Raw genomic sequence first — 25,307 nt, forward strand, 5'->3', positions numbered from 1 at the left:
TTTTCTTGGTGGCTCTTACTTCAGCTCGTAGAGTCAGTGAGCTTCAAGCCTTGGTAGCCCATGCTCCCTATACTAAGTTTCATCATAACAGAGTAGTCCTTCGCACTCACCCTAAGTTCCTGCCGAAGGTGGTGTCGGAGTTCCATCTAAACCAGTCAATTGTCTTGCCAACATTTTTTTTCCCATCCTCATGCCCGCCCTGCTGAACGTCAGTGGCATACATTGGACTGCAAGAGAGCATTGGCCTTCTATGTGGAGCGGACAAGCCCCTTCAGACAGTCCGCCCAAATGTTTGTTTCTTTTGATCCCAACAGAAGGGGAGTTGCTGTCGGGAAACGCACCATTTCCAGTTGGCTAGCAGATTGCATTTCCTTCACTTATGCCCAAGCTGAGCTGACTCTTGAGGGTCATGTCATGGCTCATAGTGTTAGAGCCATTGCAGCGTCAGTGGGCCACTTGAAGTCAGCCACTAAAGAAGAGATTTGCAAGGCTGCGACGTGGTCATCAGTCCACACATTCACATCTCATTACTGCCTTAAGCAGGACTCTCAATGCGACAGCCGGTTTGGGCAGTCGGTGCTGCAGAATCTGTTCGGGGTCTAGAATCCAACTCCACCCCCCTAGGCCCATTTTATTCTGTTCCAGGCTACACTCTCAGATGTTTTCTTCGTAGATCTATCTTTGTTATGTCCTCGCCATTGTGAGGCCTAATTGACCTATCTTTGTTGTTTTGAATGAGCCCGGGGGTTAGGGATACACCAGTCGTGAGAACAAGCAGCCTGCTTGTCCTCGGAGAAAGCGAAGTTACTTACCTGTAGCAGGTATTCTCCGAGGACAGCAGGCTGATTGTTCTCACCAACCCACCCACCTCCCCTTTGGAGTTGTTGTTTGTTTGTTTGCTTTTATGCTTTTTGATATAACTGACCATCAAAGATCTATGATGTTGAAGTCCTTCAAAAGATGGTGGCATGATATTTAACCCATCCCCAAAGAAAGCATTGAAACCCGCGGCGTCGGGCGTGACTAGGGGAAATTTAATGCATTAACGTTAACGAGTTTGTAAAAGGAATGCAACAAGGGTGCTTCATCATAAGAAATAAAGAAAAAAGAGTATCGACAAAAAGATGTTTGTTTTATATGAGCACTGGTTTACGAGTGGTTTTTCACTTTTGGACTGTTTTACTACTACTACTTAACATTTTTAGAACGCTACTAGGGTTACGCAGTGCTGTACAAAATAAACAAAGAAGGACGGTCCCTGCTCAAAGGAGCTTACAATTTAAAGAACGAAATGTCAAGTTGGGCAGTCTAGATTTCCTGGGTAGAGGTGTAGAGGTTAGGTGCCGAAGGCGACGTTGAAGAGGTGGGCTTTAAGCAGAGATTTGAAGATGGGCAAGGAGGGGGCCTGGCGTATGGGCTCGGGGAGTTTGTTCCACGTGTGGGATGAGGCGAGGCAGAAAGGGCCTGGAGTTGGCGGTGGTGGAGAAGGGTACTGAAAGGAGGGATTTGTCTTGAGAGCGGAGGTTACGGGTAGGAACGTAAGGGGAGATGAGGGTTGAGAGGTAAGGAGGGGCTGCAGATGGAGTACATTTGTAGGTTAGTAGCAGAAGCTTGAATTGAATGCGGTACCTGATCGGAAGCCAATGAAGTGACTTGAGGAGAGGGGTGATATGAGTGTATCGGTTCAGGCGGAAGATAAGACGTGCAGCAGAGTTCTGAATGGACTGAAGGGGGGATAGGTAGCTAAGTGGGAGACCAGTGAGGAGTAGGTTGCAGTAGTCAAGGCGAGAGGTAATGAGAGAGTGGATGAGAGTTCGGGTGGTGTGCTCAGAGAGGAAAGGGCGGATTTTGCTAATGTTATAGAGGAAGAAGCGACAGGTCTTGGCTATCTGCTGGATATGCGCAGAGAAGGAGAGGAAGGAGTCGAAGATGACACCGAGGTTGCGGGCAGATGAGACGGGGACGATGAGGGTGTTATCAACCGAAATAGAGAGTGGAGGTAGAGGGGAAGTGGGTTTGGGTGGGAAGACAAGAAGTTCGGTCTTGGCCATGTTCAGTTTCAGGTGGCGGTTGGACATTCAGGCAGCAATGTCGGATAAGCAGGCCGATACTTTGGCCTGGGTTTCCGCAGTGATGTCAGGTGTGGAGAGATAAAGCTGGGTGTCGTCAGCATAGAGATGATACTGGAAGCCATGAGACGAGATCAGGGAGCCCAGGGAAGAGGTGTAGATAGAGAAAAGAAGGGGTCCAAGGACAGAACCCTGAGGGACTCCAACAGAGAGCGGGATAGGGGTGGAGGAAGAACCATGAGAGTGTACTCTGAAGGTACGATGGGAGAGATAAGAGGAGAACCAGGAGAGGACAGAGCCCTGGAACCCAAAAGAGGACAGTGTGTCAAGAAGTAAGTTGTGATTGACAGTGTCAAAAGCGGCGGATAGGTCGAGGAGAATAAGGATGGAGTAATGACCTTTGGATTTGGCGAGGAACAGGTCATTACAGACTTTGGATAATGCTGTTTCTGTTGAGTAAAGTGGGCGAAAGCCAGATTGAAGCGGATTGAGGATGGTATGAGAGGCGAGAAAATCAATGCAACGGCTGTGAACGGCGCGTTCAAGTATTTTGGAGAGGAAGGGTAAGAGGGAGATGGGGCGGTAGTTGGAGGGACAAGTAGGGTCAAGTGAAGGTTTTTTGAGGAGAGGTGTGACAACAGCATGCTTGAAGGTGTCTGGGACAGTTGCAGTGGAGAGAGAGAGGTTGAGGATATGACAGATGGGAGGGGTAATAGTGGGAGAGATGGTGGTAAGTAAGTTGGTGGGGATTGGGGTCTGAGGAACAGGTGGTGCATTTTGAGGAGGAGAGAAGATGGGCGGTTTCCTCTTCGGTGATATCAGGAAAAGAGGAGAAGGAGGCCTGGGTTGATTGATTGAGGGAGTGGGTGATAGGATGAAGGGGAGGAGAAGGTTTAGTGGTGAATTCGAGGTTGATCTTCTGGACCTTGTCGCGGAAGTAGTCAGCCAGTGATTGAGGAGAGAGTGAAAGGGGGGGGGTGGGAGCGGAGGGCACTTTGAGGAGGGAGTTGAGGGTGGCGAAGTGACGACGAGGGTTAGAGCTGAGGGAATTAGTCAAATGAGTGTAGTAGTCCTGTTTCGCGAGGAATAGGGAGGACTGGAAGGAGGATAGCATGAATTTGAAGTGAATGAAGTCAGTATGGGTGCGAGATTTCCTCCATAGGCGTTCAGCCGATCGGGAGCAGGAACGAAGGTAACGGGTGCAAGGGTTAAGTCAGGGCTGGGGATTAGTGCGCCTAGTGGGACGGGAAACAGACGGTGCAAGGGTGTCTAGGGCGGAGGAGAGAGTGGCATTGTAATTGGAAACAGCCTTGTCGACGGACTCGGAGGACATGATGGACAGGAGGAGATCAGAGATACTGGCGGATAAGGTGGGGGGTCAACTGCCTGGAGATTCCTGGAGGTAGTAGTTAGAGTTGGGCGGGACTGAGGGGGAGGGTGATGAAGTGTGAATGTGATCAGGTGATGGTCAGAAATGGGAAGAGCGGAGACGCAGAGATTAGAGGGTGAGCAGGTAGAAGAGAGGACGAGATCAAGACAGTGACCAGATTTGTGAGAAGGGGTGGTGGAGCTCAGTTGGAGGTTGAAGGAGGAGGTTAGGGTGAGGAATTGAGAAGCGTATGAGTCGGATGGGTTATCAGTGTGTATGTTGAAGTCACCAAGAATGAGGGATGGGGATGAGGGCTCAAGAAAAACGGAGAGCCAGGCATCGAAGTCAGTAAGGAAGGAAGAGAGGGACTTATCAGGGGGGCGGTAGATGACTGCAACTCGGAGTGGCAGCGGGTAGAATAGACGGATGGAATGGACTTCAAAGGATGAGAAGCAGTGAGACTGTGGTAGGAGGAGGGGTTGAAAACTGCAGGATGGCGAAAGTAGTAGGCCAACGCCGCCACCGCGGGTAGCTGTGCGGGGCGAAAGGGAGAAAAGGTAGCCTCCATGCCAAAGGGCTGCGACTGAGGCAGAGTCGTTGGGGGTGAGCCAGGTTTTGGTTAGGGCGAGCAGATGGAGGGAATGGGAGATGAAGAGATCATGGGTGAATGTAAGTTTGTTGCAGATTGAGTGGGCATTCCACAGGGCACACGAGAAGGGGAGGGAGGAAGGGGGGAGGAGGGGAATGGAGATGAGATTGGAGATATCGCTGGAACGTTTGCATAGATGAGATAAGGACGAGGACATGTGTGGTGGACCTGGGTTGGGATTGATGTCTCCCACGGATAGCAGGAGAAGGAGCAAGAGAGAGCGGAGAAGGGTGGGGGAGGTAGGGCAACGAAGGCACCGAAGGCGGGATGCGCTGAGGAGGAATGGGGAAGGGTTCATGGCAGGAAGGAGGTGTTGGAGGTTGAGAGCTAGGGAGGAGGAGGAGGACAGTAGGGATGGTGAGGTGGTGGGGATAGGGGTAGGTAGGGTATTGCAGTAGTGGGCAGGACGGGGGGGGGGGGGTAGTGAGTTCGTGTGGTAGACAGCGAAGGGAGGGGGAAGAGATTGGGGAGGGATAGGGCGAGGAATAGAATGTGAAAGGGGGCCATAGGTAGTGAGAGAGGTAGGGAGTGGGTGAGCAGGCAAGTTGGACAAGCTGGTGGGGTGGAGCAAGCTGGAGCAGATGGACTGGGAGCTGGATCAGGCGGGCTGGAGCAAGCTGGTGCAGATGGACTGGATCGAGCGGGGGAAGCTGGAGCAGGCTGACTGGAGCAAGCAGGTTTTAGCAGGCTGGAGCAGCAGGAGCAGATGGATGGAGAGCTGGATCAGGCTAACTGGAGCAAGCTGGATTAGGTGGGCTGGAACGACAGGAGCAGGTGGCTGGAATGGCAGGAGCAGGTGGCTGGAACAAACAGGAAGGGCTGGATCCAACGGAGGCTGGAGCAGATGGACTGGGACGAGCAGGAAGAGCTGGATCCGACGGAGGCTGGAGCAGATGGACTAGGACGAGCAGGGGGAGCTGGATCAGGCGGGCTGGAGCAAGCTGGACTAGGCGGGCTGGAACGAGCAGGGAGAGGCTGGATCAGGCGGACTGGAGCAAGCTAGATTAGGCGGGCTGGAACGGCTGGAGAAGCTGGAACGAGCAGGGGGAAGCTGGATTAGGCGAGCTGGAACAGCTGGAGCAGGTGGCTGGAACAAGCAGGAAGAAGCTGGATCCGACGGACTGGAACAGGGTGGTGGAGATGGACTGGAATGAGCAGGACGCTGGAGCAGGTGGACTGGAACAAGCAGGAAGAAGCTGGATCGTGCTCGTACATATACACACAAGAAAAAGCCCTATGAATGAAGTGCTAGCCCACCAGGCAAAAAATAAATGATATTGCCTCTAAAGTGGTGGTATGATCTGAGGGCTCTCTTGATAAAAAAAGTTCTTAAAACAATAAATAAAAAATTAGATTTATGAAGTGTGCTAGCAGTCCTGATTAGCAGTATCAAGGTTTTTGGTTTTGTAATTTTGTAGTTATTTTTGCCAAAAACGGTGGGAGGTTTAGTATACATTTTGATATAACTGAGGCAGGAACGGACGCTCGCGGGCGGGAAGATGGCCACGAATGCGCGCTGTGGCTCCCTCACGCTCCGGAGGCTGTCGCAGAGCTTTCAAGATTTTTGCTGGGAAAAATTCCGTTCCTGAGTGCCGCCTTGGACATCGACCCAGTCGTGAGAACAGTCAGCCTGCTGTCCTCGGCGAATACCTGCTACAGGTAAGTAACTTTGCTTTTTGCTCATTAGCTACAGTCAATTTGTACTCATTTAACTTAATAAAATAAAGAATCCCTTGCTTCTATATCCTCACTACTCCTCCACTCTCTCCAATCGGCGAAGCTGATGCCTAAGGGTCCTTGGATCAGAAGAAAACCATTGCAAAAACATTTTATAGGAGCCACCATTATGGATGACTTTCAAGGGGGCCACTTGATCCAAAGCAGCAAACAGTGAGTGATTCCATTGAGCCACAGCATCAGTGACCCCCGAACTCCAATAACAGGGCCCAAGCATCCATCAATTGGGTAGCCTCCATATATGACCTAATCATCCTAGAAGAGGCGGAACCCCTAGAGTGGTCACTCAAAGAAGCTCTAAAACATTAAACAACAGTGAAAAAAATGGTCATTCCACACCATCGGCAGGCTGGTTACAGTAGATATCAAAGTCCAACCAGAGGGAACAAAAATTAAATCTAAAATTTGACATGCCTAATGTGTGACCTGATAAACAATTTGACATAAATCCAAAGCAGAAAGGGCATCAAACAATGACTAAAATCAATACGCTGCTTTAAAAGCAAATGAAAATCACTCAAAAGTACCAGTCGAGAGTACTCAACAGAAAGAGTAACAAACAAGTTAAGTAAAGAAGAACAATCACAAACATCATTGGTGGGCAGTAAGCTAAATAAGTGGACCACTCATCATTTTTCAACACTAAAACAGCTTAATCAACATTACCAGCAAAACTCCACTGAAAATGCATAGTTTCTCTATAAATTAAAAGCACACCCACACTTTAAATTCTCTACAGGTCCAATCCCAGGTAAAACTCACAGGGCAACACCGCTGAACCAATACAACATCAGAGGGCTCTAACTATGATTCAGTGACTCCAAGAATATCAATAGAATGCTGAGAGAACAGGTCAAATAATAATGAAGTCTTGTTTCGCACAGAACATACATTTAATAAACCCAGTGCCACCGTGGCCTGCTCAAGCACAGTGGGAACAACGAACAACAGTAAGATAACGACCTTCTCCCACCTGAGACCTAAGATGCCTTGGAGGGATTGTTCCATAACAGCCATTACCAGTAACAACTGAAATTCTGTCTGTGCGTTCCCTCCAGTGTCTGCCCAAACTTGGGACACAAACTGCTCTCCAGCTGCTCAGTTCTGCCTCTGGCATCAGCCCCTTACTCTTCACTCATGTACTATCGATGGTGTCACTGGTAGATGGGGCCAGCTCTATCCCTGCAGGGGCTGTCAGCCTTGATGGTAATGGGAGGACGAGAGTAGTGTAACAAACAACAAACAGTAGATGGTATCTAAATCTGTCACACAAACAGCGCTCGTGCAATTTGGACAAAGTATAGTGTAGGATGTCCTAATTCTGCCTTTTGAAAATTGCTATTTGGACATTTTTGGCAGATGGGCTTTTTTGGCCATTTTGAAACATCCATTTGCTTTGAAAATGAGCATCATAATATTCTTCATTCTTCACAATCAGGATTTTGGAGTAATTATAGTACAGAAACACTACCGAGATCTTTAATATTGGAAATCAGGAAGCTACTTTATCTTGTATAGTGAGCTCACCAGGAATAGCAAAAATCATACTGTACCCAACTGTACACCACTGCAATAGCTATTAAGCCTTCAGGTGTTACCTATATGTAGGTACAGTAGGTACTTGGTGTTTTTTGGAGGGCTCACACTTTCCTCCACCACACTTTCCACAGTTAAAGTGGGATATGGGCCTGGATACCTTTGTCTACAGTCCATTTCACCAACCACTAGGCTGCTCCAAGGACTTACTGCTCTAAGAGGAATACCCATTATATCTGCTGCTGTCATAGAGCCTGGTATGTACTGTCACTTGCACCTCATAGGTGATTAAGGAGGGGTCATGCCTTCATCCCTCCCATGGTCAGTTTGGACACCTTTTTAGCACTTAGTTGTTACTGAAACAGGTCTAGACATAAATGTTCTATTGTTTTGGCCTGTATGTTTTGTTCATGTTCCATTATCACAGAAAAACATCCAGATCATAAGCCTGCCTTAGTCTTGCCCAAAACATGCCTCCAACAAGCCCCCCTTGCGATTTAGATGAACTGCAGAGAAAAATGTCCCAAATATGAGTTTCATAAAACATGATTTGGATGTTTTTCCAAGATAAATGTCCATCTGCCACTTTACACAGTCTTTTGGACGTTTTTCTGTTTCGAAAATGAGCCCCATAATGACATGGAAGGGCATTTTCGATATGAAGTTTAAATCTTAATTGAGACATTTTACCAAAAAGTCTCAATCCAATGTCTAACACACAGCCAAAATAAAATGTCTAAATTTCTAGTTTGATTATGGCTTCGAGCTAGACGTTTTCAGGCTGAACACATCCACCTGTGACATTTTCAGGAAAAAAAAAGTCCCAGGAAAAAATATAGGAAAACAAGCCATAGGGACATCTTTCTGGCAGCATCCCTAGTGAACTGGTCACACAGATATCCCAGCAGTGCAGAGGAGCAACCCAATGGTCAGTGCAGTGAACTCCACCTAAACCCCTTCATATTGTATGTTGAGCCCTCCAGGAACAGAGAAAGCCTACTGTACCTAAAGGTCCACCACTATAGCCTTCAGACTTGCGGGTCACATATATTTAGGTACAGGAGGTATTTATATGTTCAAAGAGAGCTCACATATTTGTAATGAAATGAAAGAGTTATAGTGATAATTGAACCTGGGTCCTGTTGTTCACTATCCACTGCACTGACCACTAGGCTACTCCATCGCTTGCAGCTTTCATAAGAATGGCCATAATATCTAGAGCTGTCATAGAGCCTAGTATCTACTGTCACTGTCACATCTTTGGGGGTGCGAGGGGTTCAGTGACCACTGGGGAATTAAAGGGGGTCATTCCTTCATTCCTCCAGTGGTCAGCTAGTCAGTTAGGGCACCTTTTTCTGACTTAGTCATGACTGAAAGAGGTCTAAAAAAAAACGTACAACTTTTCTGCCCTGGACCTTTTTTTCTGTTCCATTACTGCAGAAAAAACATCCAGACTGTAAGCCTGCTCAAGTTCCGCCCAAAACATGTCTCCAATACCATTGCTATTTTGGACATACTCGGTAAAAAAGTTCCAATTCTGCCTTTTTGAAAATCACAATTTAGACGTTTTATCAAGAAAGGCTGTCTGGCACTTTGTGCCTCTTTTTGAGTCATTTTTCTCTTGAAAATGAGTGACGTGTAACATAGTAGATGGTGGCAGATAACCTGTATGGTCCATCCAGTCTGCCCAACAATATAAACTCATTACATATGGTATGAAGTGTTACATCATATATATACCTGTTCTTGATTTATCTTTGCCATTTCTAGGGCACAGACTGTAGAAGTCTGCCCGGCACTGGCCTTGTTCTAAAATTTCTGAAGTTGTTGTGAAAGCACCCAAAAACCTCCACTCCGGCCCATCCAAATCTATTCAGCCTCCATAAGGGCACAGACCACAGAAGTCAACCCAGCACCGGTTTTCCTACCTAATCTCCCCTAAGCGTCTTTGGATCCGATCATTCTAAACAGGATTCCTTTGTGTTTGTCCCATGCATTTTTTAATTCCATTACCTTTTCATCTCCACCACCTCCCACAGGAGCACATTCCAGGTATCTACTACCCTCTCAGTGAAAAAAATGCTTCCTGACATTATTCCTTAGTCTGCTCCCTTTCAATTTCAGTTCATACCCTCTAATTCTATCACCTTCCCATCTCTGGAAAAGGTTTGTTTGAAAATTAATACCTTTCAAATATCACCTCTGTTTCTCCTTTCCTCCAGTGTATATACATGTTTAGGTCTGCAAGTCTCTCCACGTACGTCTTGTTGCCTAAACCCCCTACCATTTTCATTGCTTTTCTCTGATTCGCTTCAAGTGTTTTTACATCCTTAGTAAGATATGGCCTTTAAAACTGAACACAATACTCCAAGTAGGGCCTCACCAATGACTTGTACAGGGGCATCAACATCTCCTTTCTGCTGCTGGTTATACCCTTCTCTATGCAGCCTAGCATCCTTCTGACTGCAGTCACTGTCTTGTCGCACTGTTTCGTCACCTTAAGATATTCAGACACCTTCACCCCACGGTCCCTATCCTGAGCCGAGCTTACCAATCTCTCCCCTCCTATCTGGTACATCTCTTTTGTATTTCTGCACCGCAAGTGCATCACTCTGCACTTCTTAGCATTAAATTTTAACTATCAGACTCTTGACCATTCTTCTAACGTTTGGAGATCCCTTCTCATGGTTTCTACTCCTACTACTACTTATCATTTCTATAGCGCTACTAGATGTACGCAGCACTGTACACTTGAACATGAAGAGACAGTCCCTGCTCAACAGAGCTTACAATCTAATTAGGACAGACAAACAGGACAAACAAGAGATAAGGGAATATTAAAGTAAGGATGATAAAATAAGGGTTCTGAACAAGTGAATAAGGGTTAGGAGTTAAAAGCAGCATCAAAAAGGTGGGCTTTTAGTTTAGATTTGAAGATGGCCAGAGATGGAGCTTGACGTATCAGCTCAGGAAGCCTATTCCAGGCATATGGTGCAGCAAGATAAAAGGAACGGAGTCTGGAGTTAGCAGTGGAGGAGAAGAGTGCAGATAAGAGAGATTTACCCAGTGAATGGAGTTCCCAGGGAGGAATGTAGGGAGAGATGAGAGTGGAGAGATACTGAGGAGCTGCAGAGTGAATGCACTTATAGGTCAGTAAGAGGAGTTTGAATGCGGAAACGGATAGGAAGCCAGTGAAGTGGCATGAGGAGAGGGCTAATATGAGCATAATGACACTGGCGGAATATTAGTCGTGCAGCAGAATTTTGAACAGATTGAAGAGGAGAGAGATGGCTAAGTGGGAGACCTGTGAGAAGCAAGTTGCAATAGTCTAAGCGAGAGGTGATAAGAGTGTGGATGAGGGTTCTGGTAGTGTGCTCAGAAAGGAAAGGGCGAATTTTGGTGATATTAAAGAGAAAGAAACAACAGGTTTTAGCAGTCTACTGAATATGTGCAGAGAAGGAGAGGGAGGAGTCGAAGATGACCCCAAGGTTACAAGCTGATGAGACAGGAAGGATGAGAGTGTTAGCCACAGAAATAGAGAATGGGGGAGGAGGAGAGGTTGGTTTAGGGGGAAAGATAAGAAGCTCAGTCTTGGTCATATTTAGTTTCAGATGGCGTTGAGACATCCAGGCAGCAATGTCAGACAGGCAGGAATACTTTGGCCTGGAGTTTGGCAGAGATTTCTGGTGTGGAGAGGTAGATCTGGGAGTCATCAGCGTAAAGATGATACTGAAAACCATGGGATGAGATCAGAGTACCAAGGGAAGAAGTATAGATGGAGAAAAGAAGAGGTCCCAGGACAGATCCCTGAGGTACACCAACTGACAGTGGGATAGAAGTAGAGGAGGATCCACTAGAGTATACACTAAAGGTACGCTGGGAGAGATAAGAAGAAAACCAGGAAAGAACAGAGCCCTGTAATCCAAGTGAGGACAGCGTATCAAGGAGTAGGCTGTGATCAACAGTGTCAAAAGCAGCAGATAGATCGAGGAGGATGAGGATATCCACTCTGTTGGCTATGTCATCAGTGAAAAGGCAAACTTTTCCTCCTAATCCTTCAGCAGTGTCTCACACAAATATATTAAAAAGAATCGACCCCAGCACAGACCCCCGAGGTACTCCACTACTCATCTTCCTTTCCTCCTAACGGATTCCATTTTCCACCACGTTATGCCGCATGCCGGTCAACCAGTTTCCAATCCAGTTCACCACTTTGGGTCCTAAGTTCAGCCCTCTCAGCTTATTCACGAGTCTACTGTGAAGGACTGTATCAAAGGCTTTGCCGAAATCCCAGTAGACTACATCTAGCACACATCCTTCATCCAGTTCTTTGGTCACCCAGTCAATCAGATTAATTTGGCAGGATTTTCCTTTGGTAAAGCCATGTTGTCGCGGATCTTGTAATCCGTTGGCTTCTAGAAAGCCCACTATTCTTTCCTTTACAAGCGATTCCATTATTTTTCCTACCACCGATGTGAAGCTTACCGGTCTGTAGTTACCCACTTCTTCCCTGTCTCCACTTTTGTGAAGAGGAACTACATCCACTTGTCTCTAATCCCTCGGTACCTCCCCTGTCTCTAAAGATCTATTAAATCCTTAAGAGGTCCCACCAGGACTTCTCCGAGTTCCCTCTACCCTGGGATGTATCCCATCCGGCCCCATAACTTCGTCCACTTTCACATTTTCAAGCCGTTTATAAATGCTTTCTTTCATGAACAGCGCAATATCTACTCCATTCCCAGATATACCCTCTTCCACCGATCGCAGTACTTCTCTAGCATTTTCTTCCATGAACACCAAAGAGAAGTATTTTGTTTAGCATGTTCGCTTTATCCTCATCACTCTCCACGTAGCTATTCTCTTTATCTTTCAGTCTTGTAATTCCATTTCTATTTTTTCTCCTTTCCCCAGTATATCTAAAAAAAAGTCTTATCACCTCTCTTTACCCCTTTATCCATTTTTTCTTTCACCCATGCTTTCGCTAGCCATATTTCCTTCTTCACTTCTTTGAGCTTAATCTTGTAATCTTTTCCTTGATCTTCTCGTTGAGTTCTTTTGTATTTATTGAACAAAGCCTCTTTTGCCCTTATTTTATCAGCCACTTGTTTTCTTTGCTTGCAGTTTTCAGCTTCGACCACTACACTTCCACTTCTCCATTTCCTGCCCCTGCCACCAGCTCCTTCTTTAAGCATTTCCCCATTTTACCAAAATCAGTACGTCTGAAATCCAGTATTTTGAGTTTGTGCGTATTTCTTTTTGAATCTGCCGACGGGACGTTCCAATCCACACCAGGCAAGTTGAAATCTCCCAACAATAGCACCTCCCCTTTCATACCTAGCTTATGACTATCTTCTATCAGGTCCTTGTCCAAATCCTGCACTTGTACCGGAAGTCTGTAGATACAGGTTCCATCTTCTCTTTCCATGACAATCCATAAAGCCTCTTCCTTTCCCCGGGTACCCCACATTTCAGCCGCTCTAATATTGTTTTTCACATACAGCGCCACTCCTCCACCTCTTCAGCTCTCCCTATCCCTTCTATGTTTCAACATTTTTTATTGATGAAATTCAAAATTGAACATGCATTCAGTAAGACCAAATTGAAACAGTCCGTCATCAAACTTTTAACATTTTAGCCCCCCACCCCTCAGTGTTTATATCTGGCTAACAACAGTTTTTTCCCTTTTCTTCTTTTTTCCCCTCTCTCTCCCCCTTTTTATTGATGAATCTTACCCTATCAAAATTGTCCTTGTCAATATACAATCCATTGCTGTGTTGTACACCATGCCATACCCTCCCCTGTCCCTACCCACCCCACCCCTCCCCTCTCATCAATGCTTTTCCAAGCTATATGATCACATGACTTGTCAGACGTCTTCTATCCCATATAACTCCTCCCCCCAAGTCAGCCTTTTCCCTGATGTATCCAATATATGCAATGTAACCATCCTAAATATCCAGTGAACTCCCTTGCTTCCTTTATCCCTTCAGTCTTTTACTATCCCACCTCTCCCTTCCTCCCATTGTTCAGCAAGCCGTCTTGAGACAAAATGAGCCAAAAGGGAAGAGAAAAAAAAAAGAAGGGGGGGGGGGGGGTTAGGGTCCACCGGTTCATTCCCCAAACCCACATTTACCTGACTAGCCTCTCTCCCGGCTACAACAGAGCATCCTCACCTTCCCCTTTTCACTCTCAACCGGGATTCAACAACAGACTCCTAGCCCTATGCGGGAGGGATGCGATATATTCACCCCACACTGCATGGAATTGCTTCATCCGCTTGGGTGTAGACCTAGCATATTGGCATTCCAAGGTCATCAGGGCATGTAGCTTATTCCTCCATACCCAGAACGAGGGTGCTTCATCTCCAACCCACACTCCTAATATCACTTTCTTCCCCATGATCCCCGCCTTCCTAACAAGCAGTGTATTTGATCTATTGGTCAAGTGGTAATCCTCATAGTATATATATCATAGTAATCTAACAATACTGCTGTCGGGGAGATTGGTATGACACATCCCAGTAATTTCTCCAGATACTTGAGTACCTCCCTCCAGAAAACCTGGGTCTTATAACGTTCCCACAATGAATGGAAAAAGGAATTCACTCCTTGTTTGCATTTTAGACACACCAGGGTATCTATCGCCCCTATCTTAAACAGCCGCTCTTGAGTGAAATATGCCCTATGTATAATTCGGAATTGGCATTCCCGCAATGTAGCGTTAACTGAGATCTCAGGGATTCTTTTTATTAATTTTAATGGTTATATGCCTCTGCCCACTTTGTTAGCCCACCGTTGAGCAAGCTCTGTGAGTGTCCTCCCCTGTGAGTGCAGCTGTATAGCCTTATGCAATCCTGATATCAACAGGCCTCCCTCCTTAAATTTAGCAAAAAATTCCTGTATCTTCCCACCCAAAGATGGAATCAAGGCATCTCTCTCCAATGAGGCTATATAGTGTCGTAGTTGTAGATAGGCCATCATATCTCTCTGCTCTACCTTCCCAGAGCTCAGGAGAGCTTCCCATGATTGCAATCTGCCCTTTGCATCCAGCACATGCTGCAATAGTACGAGCCCTTTTGCGGCCCATTGAGTGAAGCTTACATTGTCATTCCCGGGTATAAATTGCACATTACCCCTAATCGGAGTTTGGTCCGACATGTCCTCCCATCCCCCCAGGAGTGATATCAAAAATCTCCACACCTGACATAGCGCTCTCAACACCACACTCCGCCGCAGCCATCCCGGGAGTGCGCCCTGTGAGCAATGTAGCAGAGAGTTCACATGCCAAGGGAAGTAGAATGCCACCTCATAGTCTCTAGGGGTATATCTGCTGTCTTCCATTGCCCAATCTCCCAAATGCCGGAATAAACAGGCATAGTTATACAGGGATATGTCTAGAACACCGAACCCTCCAAACTTCCATGCTCCCAACAAGTGTTTAAACTGCATTCGCAGCTTCTTACCTCCCCAACAGAAAAAGGAAATCATCCTTTCTAGACTTCTAAGGTCAACATTCGAATCAGTAGCAGTTGTATTACATACAGCCATTTTGGAAAAAGCACCATGTTAAACAAGTGAACTCTGCCATTTAATGAAAGAGGAAGATGTTGCCAGTTTGCTAAAGTAGATTTACAGTGAGCCAACAAAATATCCATATTTGCTTTATATAACCTCATCGTGCTACGGGGTGGTTGGATCCCTAAGTACCTGAATGAAATTGACTCCCATTTTACCGGGAAAGAACCCACCCAACTGGCCACCCTTGCGGACTCCGTGGGCATTGCTATAGATTTGTCTAAGTTCAGCTTAAACCCAGAGTATTCTCCATACTCTTCAAAGCGCTCCATGAGTGTCGGGAACGAGACCCGGGTGTCTACCATATCTATATATATAAAACTCACCCTCAACGTTCTATTTGCACTGACGTCACTGAAGCCAGGTTCGTAACTTCGAAGCTCTGAAGCCACACAAAATCACAGTCTGTGGGCCCCACCCTCGCGTCAAACGTTATGACGTTGAGGGCGGAGCACATTCTCAGCTCCAACGTTGTACTGCACTGTACCTCTGCTCCGCCCTCACATCAAAATGCGATGACGTCGAGGGCGGAGCGCACGTTACTCTATCAGTTCCTACCGCAGGGGCATTCACATGACGCAGAAATCTTCTGTTTCGGCAGGTCAGTGGGGTGGGGGGGCCTTCGGAGAGGGGGGAGCGCCAACAGCGATGACCGGTGGAGGTGGAAGGGGGTGCACTGGCAACACACACATCGGGGGGAACGGTCACGGACGCTGGGGGGCATGCCAAAAGGGCCAGGGTCACAGCACATTCGCACGGAGGCTGCAGGGGGGCCGGCGACACATGGAGACACAAAGGGACGGAGGGGAGCCTTGCTAGCGCCCGTTTCATTGCGATTTGAAACGGGCCTTCGTTACTAGTGAACTAATAAATCATCTGCAAATGCCGATGTCTTAAAAATGTAAGATCCTATTTCTACTCCTTTGATGTCTGGATTATGCCTAATTTCTCTAATCAGGGGGTCCAGTGTTAAAATAAAAAGCATCGGCGACAGTGGGCAACCCTGCCTAGTCCCATGGTGGATGTCAAACTCCGAGGATATTACTCCGGTAACTTGGTTCCTAGCTCTGGGGGACCTGTATAGCACCTGCAGCGCCTCTAGAAAAAATCCAGAAAATCCATATCTTCTCAACACTGTAAAAAGAAACTCCCAATACACCCGGTCAAATGCTTTTTCATCATCAAAGCTTATCAATAATGAGGGCGCCTCCACTTTTTCCACATATTCCATTGAGATCAGCAACCGTCGCATGATCTGCGCTACTGTACGGCCTGCCACAAAGCCCACTTGCTGTTCTGAGATTAATGTCGGTAGTACTTGCGCTAGTCTATTGGCCAAGATCTTTGCAAATAGTTTCATTTCTACGTTGAGCAACGAGATTGGCCTATATGAAGAAGGATTTTCCCGATCCCTACCTGGTTTCAACAACAGCACTATTTGGGCCAATTGGAGTGGTTGCGGGATCTCTCCGTCTATCACAAATTGTGTGAAGTATGATTGCAGCGTGGGCAGAATCGAGGGCGCTAACATTTTGTAAAATTCCGCCCTAAACCCATCCGATCCTGGTGCTTTAAACAAAGTACTCTGCTTGATGACTAAGTCTACTTCCTCTATCGTGATGGGTCTATTAAGTTTATGCACTTCCCTTTCTCTTAATGTGGGCAATTGCAGATTATCTAGGTACATGTTCCCATCCATTGGTTCCTCTACCGGCTTCCCATATAGTTGTTGGTAATATTGACGGAACACCATAGCTATTTCTTGGTCCGTTCTCACCAACCCACCCTTGGCTCTTTGTATTTGGACTATGGTGCGCATCCCCCCAACTTCCCGTATCAGATGTGATAAAAGTTTCCCTGCTTTGTTTCCATGCAGAAATAACTGATATTGATAGTATTTAAGTGACTTCATTGCTCTTTCATATAACAACTCATTTAAAGTTGTGTGGAGGGTAAGCAAAAGACTACGTCCCTTAGGAGTAGAACTTTTCCCATATTGAACTCTAGCGCGGCCCACTTTTTTCTCTAACCGTAATATTTCCCTGTCTCTCGCTTTCTTTTTGAATGAGGAGTAGGCTAGTATCTCACCCCGCAGCACGGCCTTAGCCGCCTCCCAAAACAAAATCGGTTGGCATTTAAAATCTCCATTGTGAAATTGGTATTCCTCCCATTTTTTTCAGAAGATGCTCTCTAAACAAAGGATCTTTATATAATTTCTGGGGAAAACACCACATAAATTGCGGACCACCCTTTTTCCCATACTCTATGGAGCACCACACAAATGCGTAGTCTGATAACCCATATGGCCCGATTCCCGCCTCCCCCACTTGTGAAAACAATCTCCTGGAGGTCACCAATAGTCAATCCTAGATTGTGTTCCATGGGCTCTAGATAGATGTGTATATTCCCTCTCTGTGGGATGCAGTACTCTCCACACATCTAACAGCTCTAACCCTGAGCACAACAATGCAATACCTTTATATAATATATGCCCGCCCCTTGCTTCCTTTCTAGATCTGTCCTGGGAGGCATCATGCACCATGTTGAGATCCCCTTCGAGCATCAAAGGTGATTCCCCCATGTCTGTTAGCTTATTAACCAGCCCTCTCACCCATTTGTGATTATATGTATGAGGCCCATATACATTACATAACAATAATGGTTTTTTGTTAAGAAGCACTTTTAATGTCAGCAATCTTCCCTGGGGGTCCTTCAATGTCTGCTGGACAACTAAGTCTAATCCCCTCCGTGCCAACACCAACAACCCCGCTTTGCGCCCCACGGCCGGCACTTCCGCTATTTGACCCACCCACCAACACCCAAACTTTAGATGCTCTGCCATTGATAAGTGGGTCTCTTGTAAAAATGCAGTATGTGCCCCATGCTTATTCAAATCCTCATAATTTTTTTCCTCTTAATGGGTGAGGACACTCTGTTAACATTCCAAGATATAAATTTAACTTTTTTCATAGTATAGTATCCAACATAACTTATTCCAGCTCCATTGTGTTTTAGCTGTCTGAGAGCTGTCCCAGCCAGCAGCCCCCTGACCCCTCTCCTTTGATAATACACCGTGTGGGACTCCCCCCCCCCCCCCCCCCCCCCCCCAAAAAAAAAAGTGCAAAACCCACAAAAAACAAGGTTGACCAACCAACTGAATAAATAAGTGCTGACTTTTCCTTTGTTCCTTACTCCCTGCCCTACCCTCCCGCTATCTATATTAGTCTTCATGCCTTCCCTCCCTCCCTCCCCCCTCCAAATCTCCCTCCCTCAACCCCTGCCCCTTAATCCCGTCCATTGCTCTTAATGGACTGAGGCCCTTGTGGAAACCTCCCGGTTCCAATCCCCCCCCTCCACCTCCAATAAACTACCCACATTGTACCCCACAAAAACATTTATGCAGCCTGATTCCCAAAATCATATCAGCCCCAGCACCCAACATTATAACCTCTCCTGCAGCACAACATTTCTTGACCATAATACCTGGTATTTTCCCGTCAAATGACCTTTTCTTCTCCCCTACATATTCAACCCTTTAACTCCCATTCTTCCCCTCCATTCACATCTCCATTCATGCTATCCATCTCACCCATTCCACTCGCTCCAGGGGAAGTCTGTTTAAGATAAGTGTAGTCCGTTATTCTGGTTCTGTTGTTCTCCATGCCATTGTTTGCATGGGTATAATTTCTGTTAGGTTGACGCTTCTCGGTCCGGCCTCTGCATCTATCTCTCAGCTCCGCGCTGCGAATCCGGCCAAAATCCAAGCAGCTTCTATATCTGTCGTCCTCACCAACCTTTGGTCTTTCAGTCCAGTTCCTAGTCCTCTCAAATCGTAATTACCATATCCTCTGTGTTTCTATGGATTTGTTAGGCTAGGCAGCCCCTGCAAAAGGTTTTTGCTGATTCCGGCGAGTTGTAGAATTTTGCTTTGCCCGCCTGGAAAACTTTAAGGCGCGCTGGGTATAGCAAAGCAAACTGTATGTGATGCTTGTGAAGTTCTGTGCAGACTGGCGCGTACTCTGTCCGCATGTTGGAGACTCATGCCGAGAAATCCTGGAAGCTCAGGATTGTTTTGTTGTCATGCTTTAAAGGACCTCTCGCTCTTATTGCCCGCAGGATTTCCAGCTTATGCGCATAGTTCAGTATCTTGCATATGACTACCCGAGGGCGATCTTCTGCTGCCCGACGAGGTCCCAAGCAATGCGCCCTTTCTATTCTTAAAGGCCCAGTAGCCGACTGCAGTCCTAATGTTGACATTAGCCGTTCTTCCAGAAATTTCCACAATTCTGCTTCTGGGATGGATTCGGGTAGCCCCACTAATCTTAAATTCCCCCGTCGGGAACGATTTTCCATGTCGTCTGATTTGTACTCTAGAGCTTTTACTTTAGCTTGTAAAGTATCCTCAACCATTTGTTCTTGCAGATCTTGAACCTTTCTACTTAGACTATGAGCATTTGTGCTCATTGCTTTCCATGTGCTAATTGAGTTAGGATGGCTTTCTTTATTTACATGACCTTTCTGTCTGCCATTAGGTTTTTTTCTGGGGGTGACTTTCTGAATTCCTTTGTTTCCTTTTGTCACCCCCACCCTCTTGTTTAAATGTCTAGAAAATGAATACCATAGTATATGTTGGCAGATAAAGACCTGCACATTCCATTCTGTCTGCCCAATAAGGTGCCTTAATTTAATAACAGCATTGTGCTTCCGATAACTCCATTGCAATCACAGGTCAAAATCTCCCATAACTTTTCTTCAAATCAAGTAGACTGTAATATACATTCAATCTTAATATGACTTGTGATTGCAACGGGGTTGTTATCAGAAGCACAACATTGTTATTACAATGGTGCGCCAGACCTTCTGAGGTCTTACCCTCCCTTAGAAACTATGGACTTTGGGCCAAATTTGGGAGGAAGGAGAAATCCATACCTATCAGGGTCTTGAGGAAAATTATGGGTTGTCCTCGCACCAGATCTTTCAAATATGGGCAACTTAAAGATTACATTTTGCGGATAACTAAAGTGGACCGTAGCCTAAATGAGACTGTTTTAGAGAGATCTGTGCGAGGGGGTGGGGCTGTATATCTCTTCTGTATCAAGCTTTACAATTGACCTATTCACCTGTGGATTTTTATATTCGCTGGGAGCGTGATCTAGGGGTCACACCTGAAGGGAAGAATTAGGACAGGAGTTTTAAATACTTACGCCATCGGTAAGTAGTGCAATGATTGAAAATGACCACAAAATGTCGTATCATTGGTTTTATACACCGCAGCATTTGCTGCAAGATTTTAGAAGTGGGTCTGGACTCTGCTGGCGTAATTGTGGGATGCGGGGGAATATGTACCATATTTGGTGCACTTGTCCTATTGTTCAGCCATATTGGCAGAATATATACTCCTTGGTGTAAAAACTAGTAGGAGACTTATATCCATTCAAAGCAGAACACTGTTGCATCATAAACAATATGGGATAAAGCCCTCGCAACATACGTTTGCAATCTATGTGTTTACAACGGCCAAACTGGCTTTGGCAACGATGTGGAAAAGTCAGATGATACCAACTCGTACGGTATACTTGCGGACATTGGACTATCTGTGTTTAATGTTAGAGTTAACGGCTATCAAGAACAGACACATTACCAATTTTCATAAGGTTTGGGACTGTATCAAAAGTGGAAATATGCTCTTCAAACCTAACTTCACCTTATACTCACTGTGTGGACTGTATGTCTGTTCCTCCTGCTTACAAGCGCTGATAATTTTGCTTAAGATAGAGACTCTATTTGGAATCACTGGGGGGAGGGAGAGTGGAAAAATGGGAATTTGAATATTGTAATTGTCACTGTTTTGCTCTTAACTGCTATTATATGCTTTTTGATTAATAAAGTTTGGAGAAAATAAAAAAAAAAAGGAAAATAACGCTATACCTTTTTATTGGACTACCTGAACACATTTTCGGCTCATAGTCAAAGGGATGTAGTTGGGCAGGAGAGGCTCCTGCCCACTTATATCCCCTGGGGTTGCCTAACCCCTGATATTCAGCGGCACTAAACCAGGCAGTGCCACTGAATATCGCCTCTGACAGCTCACAAAAGAAAGTGGTCAATGGCGGGACAGGGGGCAGCATTAGGGAGGAGCCTGAGGTTATACATTTGCCAGCAATATTAAGTGCCAGCACCTGCATAGCTAAGTGGCCTAGTTTAGGACAGCTCAAAACCTGGCCTAAATTAGGTTGCTTAGCTATGTGGGTGCTATTTCAGCCAGCAATGGTAAGCATTTAAAAAAGTACTGACCACCACAAGCTGAATATTGGGGAAGTTTATGACTAGCTTTCAGAGGCTAAAACCTCATTCCTTAAGTATATGGTCCTGACCTGAAGGAGGTGGTTTTGGCTACTGAAAGCTAGTCATACAATGTGTTAAGTCAGCCCTATAAAAGGGTATCACTTTATTTTCCATTTTTTATTTATTAATCTTTAGAATAGACTAACACAGCTACCACACTACTCCCCTCCTGCCTTCTTCATTTTGTCCACTATATCCATTTCTTACATTGATCTTTTCCTTTCAGCTTTCCTCTAGTTATTTTGAATCATGCCATTATTCTAAAGATTTATGCATGTAAGAGGCGTGTAAATGTTAGTGCCTGTATTATGGAATTAACCCTTACAATGTGCTACTTTAATAAAAAAATTTGAATCAAAGATTTTTTAAATATGATAAATACATATTTATTTGTGGATTTGTTTTATTAACTAGTTTGTTGCTGTAGGAACTCCATGCAGAAAAGCAGCCACAGAATGTGACCTTCCAGAGTACTGTAATGGAACATCTATGTATTGCCAGCCCGATGTATATAAACAAGATGGCACATACTGTAATAAAAATACTTCTCTCTGTAAGGATGGAGTTTGTTATGATTACAATGAACACTGTACAGCTTTGTTTGGCCAAGGTAAGAGGTCTACCTTTTTCTGTCTATCTGAAGGGCAAATTGTTTGGTGGGGTGGCGAAGTACCTAGTTTTGTACCCATCTTCTGCTCCTTCTGATACTTCAGAGGCAATCTGCTTCTCAGGTTATCAAGGGCTAGGGCAGTGCTTCCCAAACATTTATCCAATATGGCCACATTTTAACACTTAAAAATTGATGTGACCGTATGATCAATAAGCATTAAATATAAATGTGACCCCAGACAACGATAAAAATAGATCCCCAACTCCCCTGACCTCAGTCATCCACTTCCTCCTCCCCCCACTTATCTAAGGTATGAAGAGCAGAAGCAGCAACCGTAGCAGCACTCAGCACAGTTCTTTGTGTATCAAGGTACACTCACAGATCTCAATGTGCTACATATAGGCATATTTTCAAAGCACTTAACCTCCCAAAGTTCCATAGAAACCTATGGAACTTAGCCTCCCAAAGTGCTTTGAAAATATGCCTGTATAATTCCAGATTAATAGGAAACCCACAGTGGAGGAGGGGGCAAGGCCTGTGAACGTTCACTTACTCACAGGTCCCATGCGAACTGCCATTACAGGGCATAGATCACAGTGGAAATCCAGAGGGAGGCAGAGCAGCTCTGTTTCTGTGAACTCATCCCCTGATGCTGTGACCCCATGTGGAGTCCTGATCCACAGTTTGGGAACCACTGAGCTAGGGATACTGTAGAGGCAGTGTTATAGCCCTAGGGGAAGGAATTCCTGATGTTGCTTAACATCCACATTTGTGTGGGGGATTTAGAGAGCATATATACTGACTTTTAAAGGATTCTATAGTCAGCAGCCTACTGATATCAATCTTTCATCTTGCAATGTTTTATACTTTATCTTGCAGGAGCGAAAGTTGCCCCACAAGGTTGTTTCACTTTAGTGAATACTAAAGGTGACAGATTTGGCAATTGTGGTTTTATAGATGGCTACCGAAAATGTGATGTCAAGTAAGTTGCCGTGAGTTGATCATTAAGATACTTATTCTTCAGCAAATGAAGATGGAAGTTGTACATAATTTATGTAGGCAAGTAAATGAGAACAATAAATTGGCTATTATCCTAAGACATATCACATTTGATAGACTTCATATTTCATGTATGAAGTTGATAGAAATAAGATTTTTTATTTTTGGAATCTGCAATTAACACGTAACATCAAGGTAGGGCTAAATTACTTAGAGGCATATTTTCAAAGCACTTTGGGAGGCTAAGTTCCATAGGTTTCTATGGAACTTTGGGAGGCTAAGTGCTTTGAAAATGAGCCTCTTAGTTATCAAACTTTGAACTACCTGCTTTGATCCTATTTTAGTGGGAATGATGTCTTAGTACTTCAGCTGTAAGGTTGACAATGTCCACCTTTTTGTTGTATTGTTTTGTGGCTATTTATGTTTTTTAATTTATTATAATATGTTTTAGCAGGCCCAAATCAATTGCTTAGGGGAGAGGGTGATGAGTTTTTTATTTATTTTTTGTTACATTTGTACCCCGCGCTTTCCCACTCATGGCAGGCTCAATGTGGCTTACATATTATATACAGGTACTTATTTGTACCTGGGGCAATGGAGGGTTAAGTGACTTGCCCAGAGTCACAAGGAGCTGCCTGTGCCTGAAGTGGGAATCAAACTCAGTTCCCCAGGACCAAAGTCCACCACCCTAACCACCCACTCCTCCACCTGGAATCCTAGGTTTTTGGTAAGGTTCTTGTTAAGATGATTTTTCACAACAACGTTTCTAAGTTTATTGAACATAAGAATAACCATACAGGGTCAGACCATGGTCCATCTAGCCCAGTATCCTGCTTCTAACGGTGGCCAATTCAGGTCACAAGTACCTGGCAGAAACCCAAATAGTAGCAATATTCCATGCTACCAATCCCAGGGCAAGCAGTGGCTTCCTCCATGTCTCTCACATTCTCCGAGGACAAGCAGGCTGCTTGTTCTCACGACTGGGTTGACGTCCACGGCAGCCCCCACCAACCGGAACAAAACTTCGCGGGCAGTCCCGCACGCAGAGCACGCCCACAGCGCATGCGCGGCCGTCTTCCCGTCCGTGCGTGACCGTTCCCGCTCAGTCTTTTTCCGCGCTGGAGAGAGCCGCGTTCGGCTCTCTCTCTGTCAGCCCCGGAAACAGGATCGCGCTTTCGCCGCGAATTTTCTTCAATTTTCTTTCGTTGATTCGTCGTTTTTTCCTTTTGGTTTAAAAAAAAAAAAAGAAAACCAAACACTAACTTTGTTTTCCCTCGTCTCTTAGCGGGGGCGTCGCGTTGCGGCCTTGTGGCCGCACGGTTGATTTGTTTTCGAGGTGTGAATTTTACCTCCACCATCGACGGCTTTGACTTCGCCAACGCGATTTTTCCGTCGATGTCCTCGAAGGTCCCGAGTGGATTTAAGAAGTGTGGTCGGTGCGGCCGGCATATCTCGCAGACCGACACTCACGCTTTTTTGCCTCCAGTGCCTCGGGCCGGAGCACGATACCAAGACGTGTACTTTGTGTCTCGGTCTCCGGAAACGGACACAGGTAGCGAGGCAAGTTCTTCGGGACCGTCTTTTTGGAACTTGCGCCGGCCCCTCGACGTCGACTTCGACGGCATCGGTATCGACGGCCGGTTCTTCGGTACCGGTATCGATGTCCACGAAATCGGCACCGACGGCATCGACCCCAGGAGCACAGGTCCCGTCGGCCCGCCGGACCTCCGGTGAAGGCAGGGGTGAGAGGCCGCGTGGGTAATTGGCCCCGGTCACTCCCTCTACCCAGGGCCCTCGGGACCGAACCCTGTCGGACTCGAGGCCGAGGGGGATCGACTTCCTCCTCGTCTGTTCCACCGAGCACCGATGACGGGCACCGCAAAAAGGCGAAGAAGCACCATCATCGGTCGCCCACGATGCATCCGGCTCCCGGCGCCAGGGAGGAGTTGATGCCGAGGAAGCGGCAGTGTCGAGAGGAGAGGTCCCCCTCTGTAGTAGAGGTACCGCCACGGCAGGGTGCCAGCACTTCGGTGCAGTCTCCTGGACCCGAACAGCTTCCGGCACCGACACTTCTACCGGCCCCCTCGCCTTTCCCGACAGCGGGCCTGGACGAGTGCCTCCGAGCCATCCTTCTGGGGATCCTGGAAGGGCTGATGCGCCAGCCTGTGCCGGCGCCGGGGGGTGCTTGCGCCCTCGGCGCCGTTGATGGTGGCGCCGGCGTGCTCTAGCCCGGTGCCGAGGCCTTCGACACCGACGCCGCTTGCACCGCTGGTCTCGACCGCCACGCAGGTGGAGTCCCTGTTGACGTCGATGGAGGGAGCTTCATCCCCGCCGGCGCGGGAGTCCACCGCTCGACGACGACACCGAGGCCTCGGTGCCTCGACGTCGAGCCAGGCCCGGTTGAGGACTGAGCTGCATG

At 46.4% G+C, this 25,307-nt stretch overlaps 1 protein-coding gene across 1 annotated transcript in view; it reads left to right on the forward strand.

The window, feature by feature from the left end:
* Positions 1-25,307, forward strand: part of LOC115469711 (disintegrin and metalloproteinase domain-containing protein 9-like) — a 538,235-nt gene that overhangs the window by 370,120 nt on the left and 142,808 nt on the right. Inside the window, exons 10-11 of the mRNA XM_030202498.1 lie at positions 21,694-21,889; positions 22,769-22,871. Of these exons, the coding sequence (XP_030058358.1) occupies positions 21,694-21,889; positions 22,769-22,871 (299 nt within the window). The remainder of the gene's footprint in view (positions 1-21,693; positions 21,890-22,768; positions 22,872-25,307) is intronic.

Source organism: Microcaecilia unicolor, chromosome 4 (genome assembly GCF_901765095.1).
Source record: "Microcaecilia unicolor chromosome 4, aMicUni1.1, whole genome shotgun sequence".
NCBI classification, from domain to species: domain Eukaryota; kingdom Metazoa; phylum Chordata; class Amphibia; order Gymnophiona; family Siphonopidae; genus Microcaecilia; species Microcaecilia unicolor.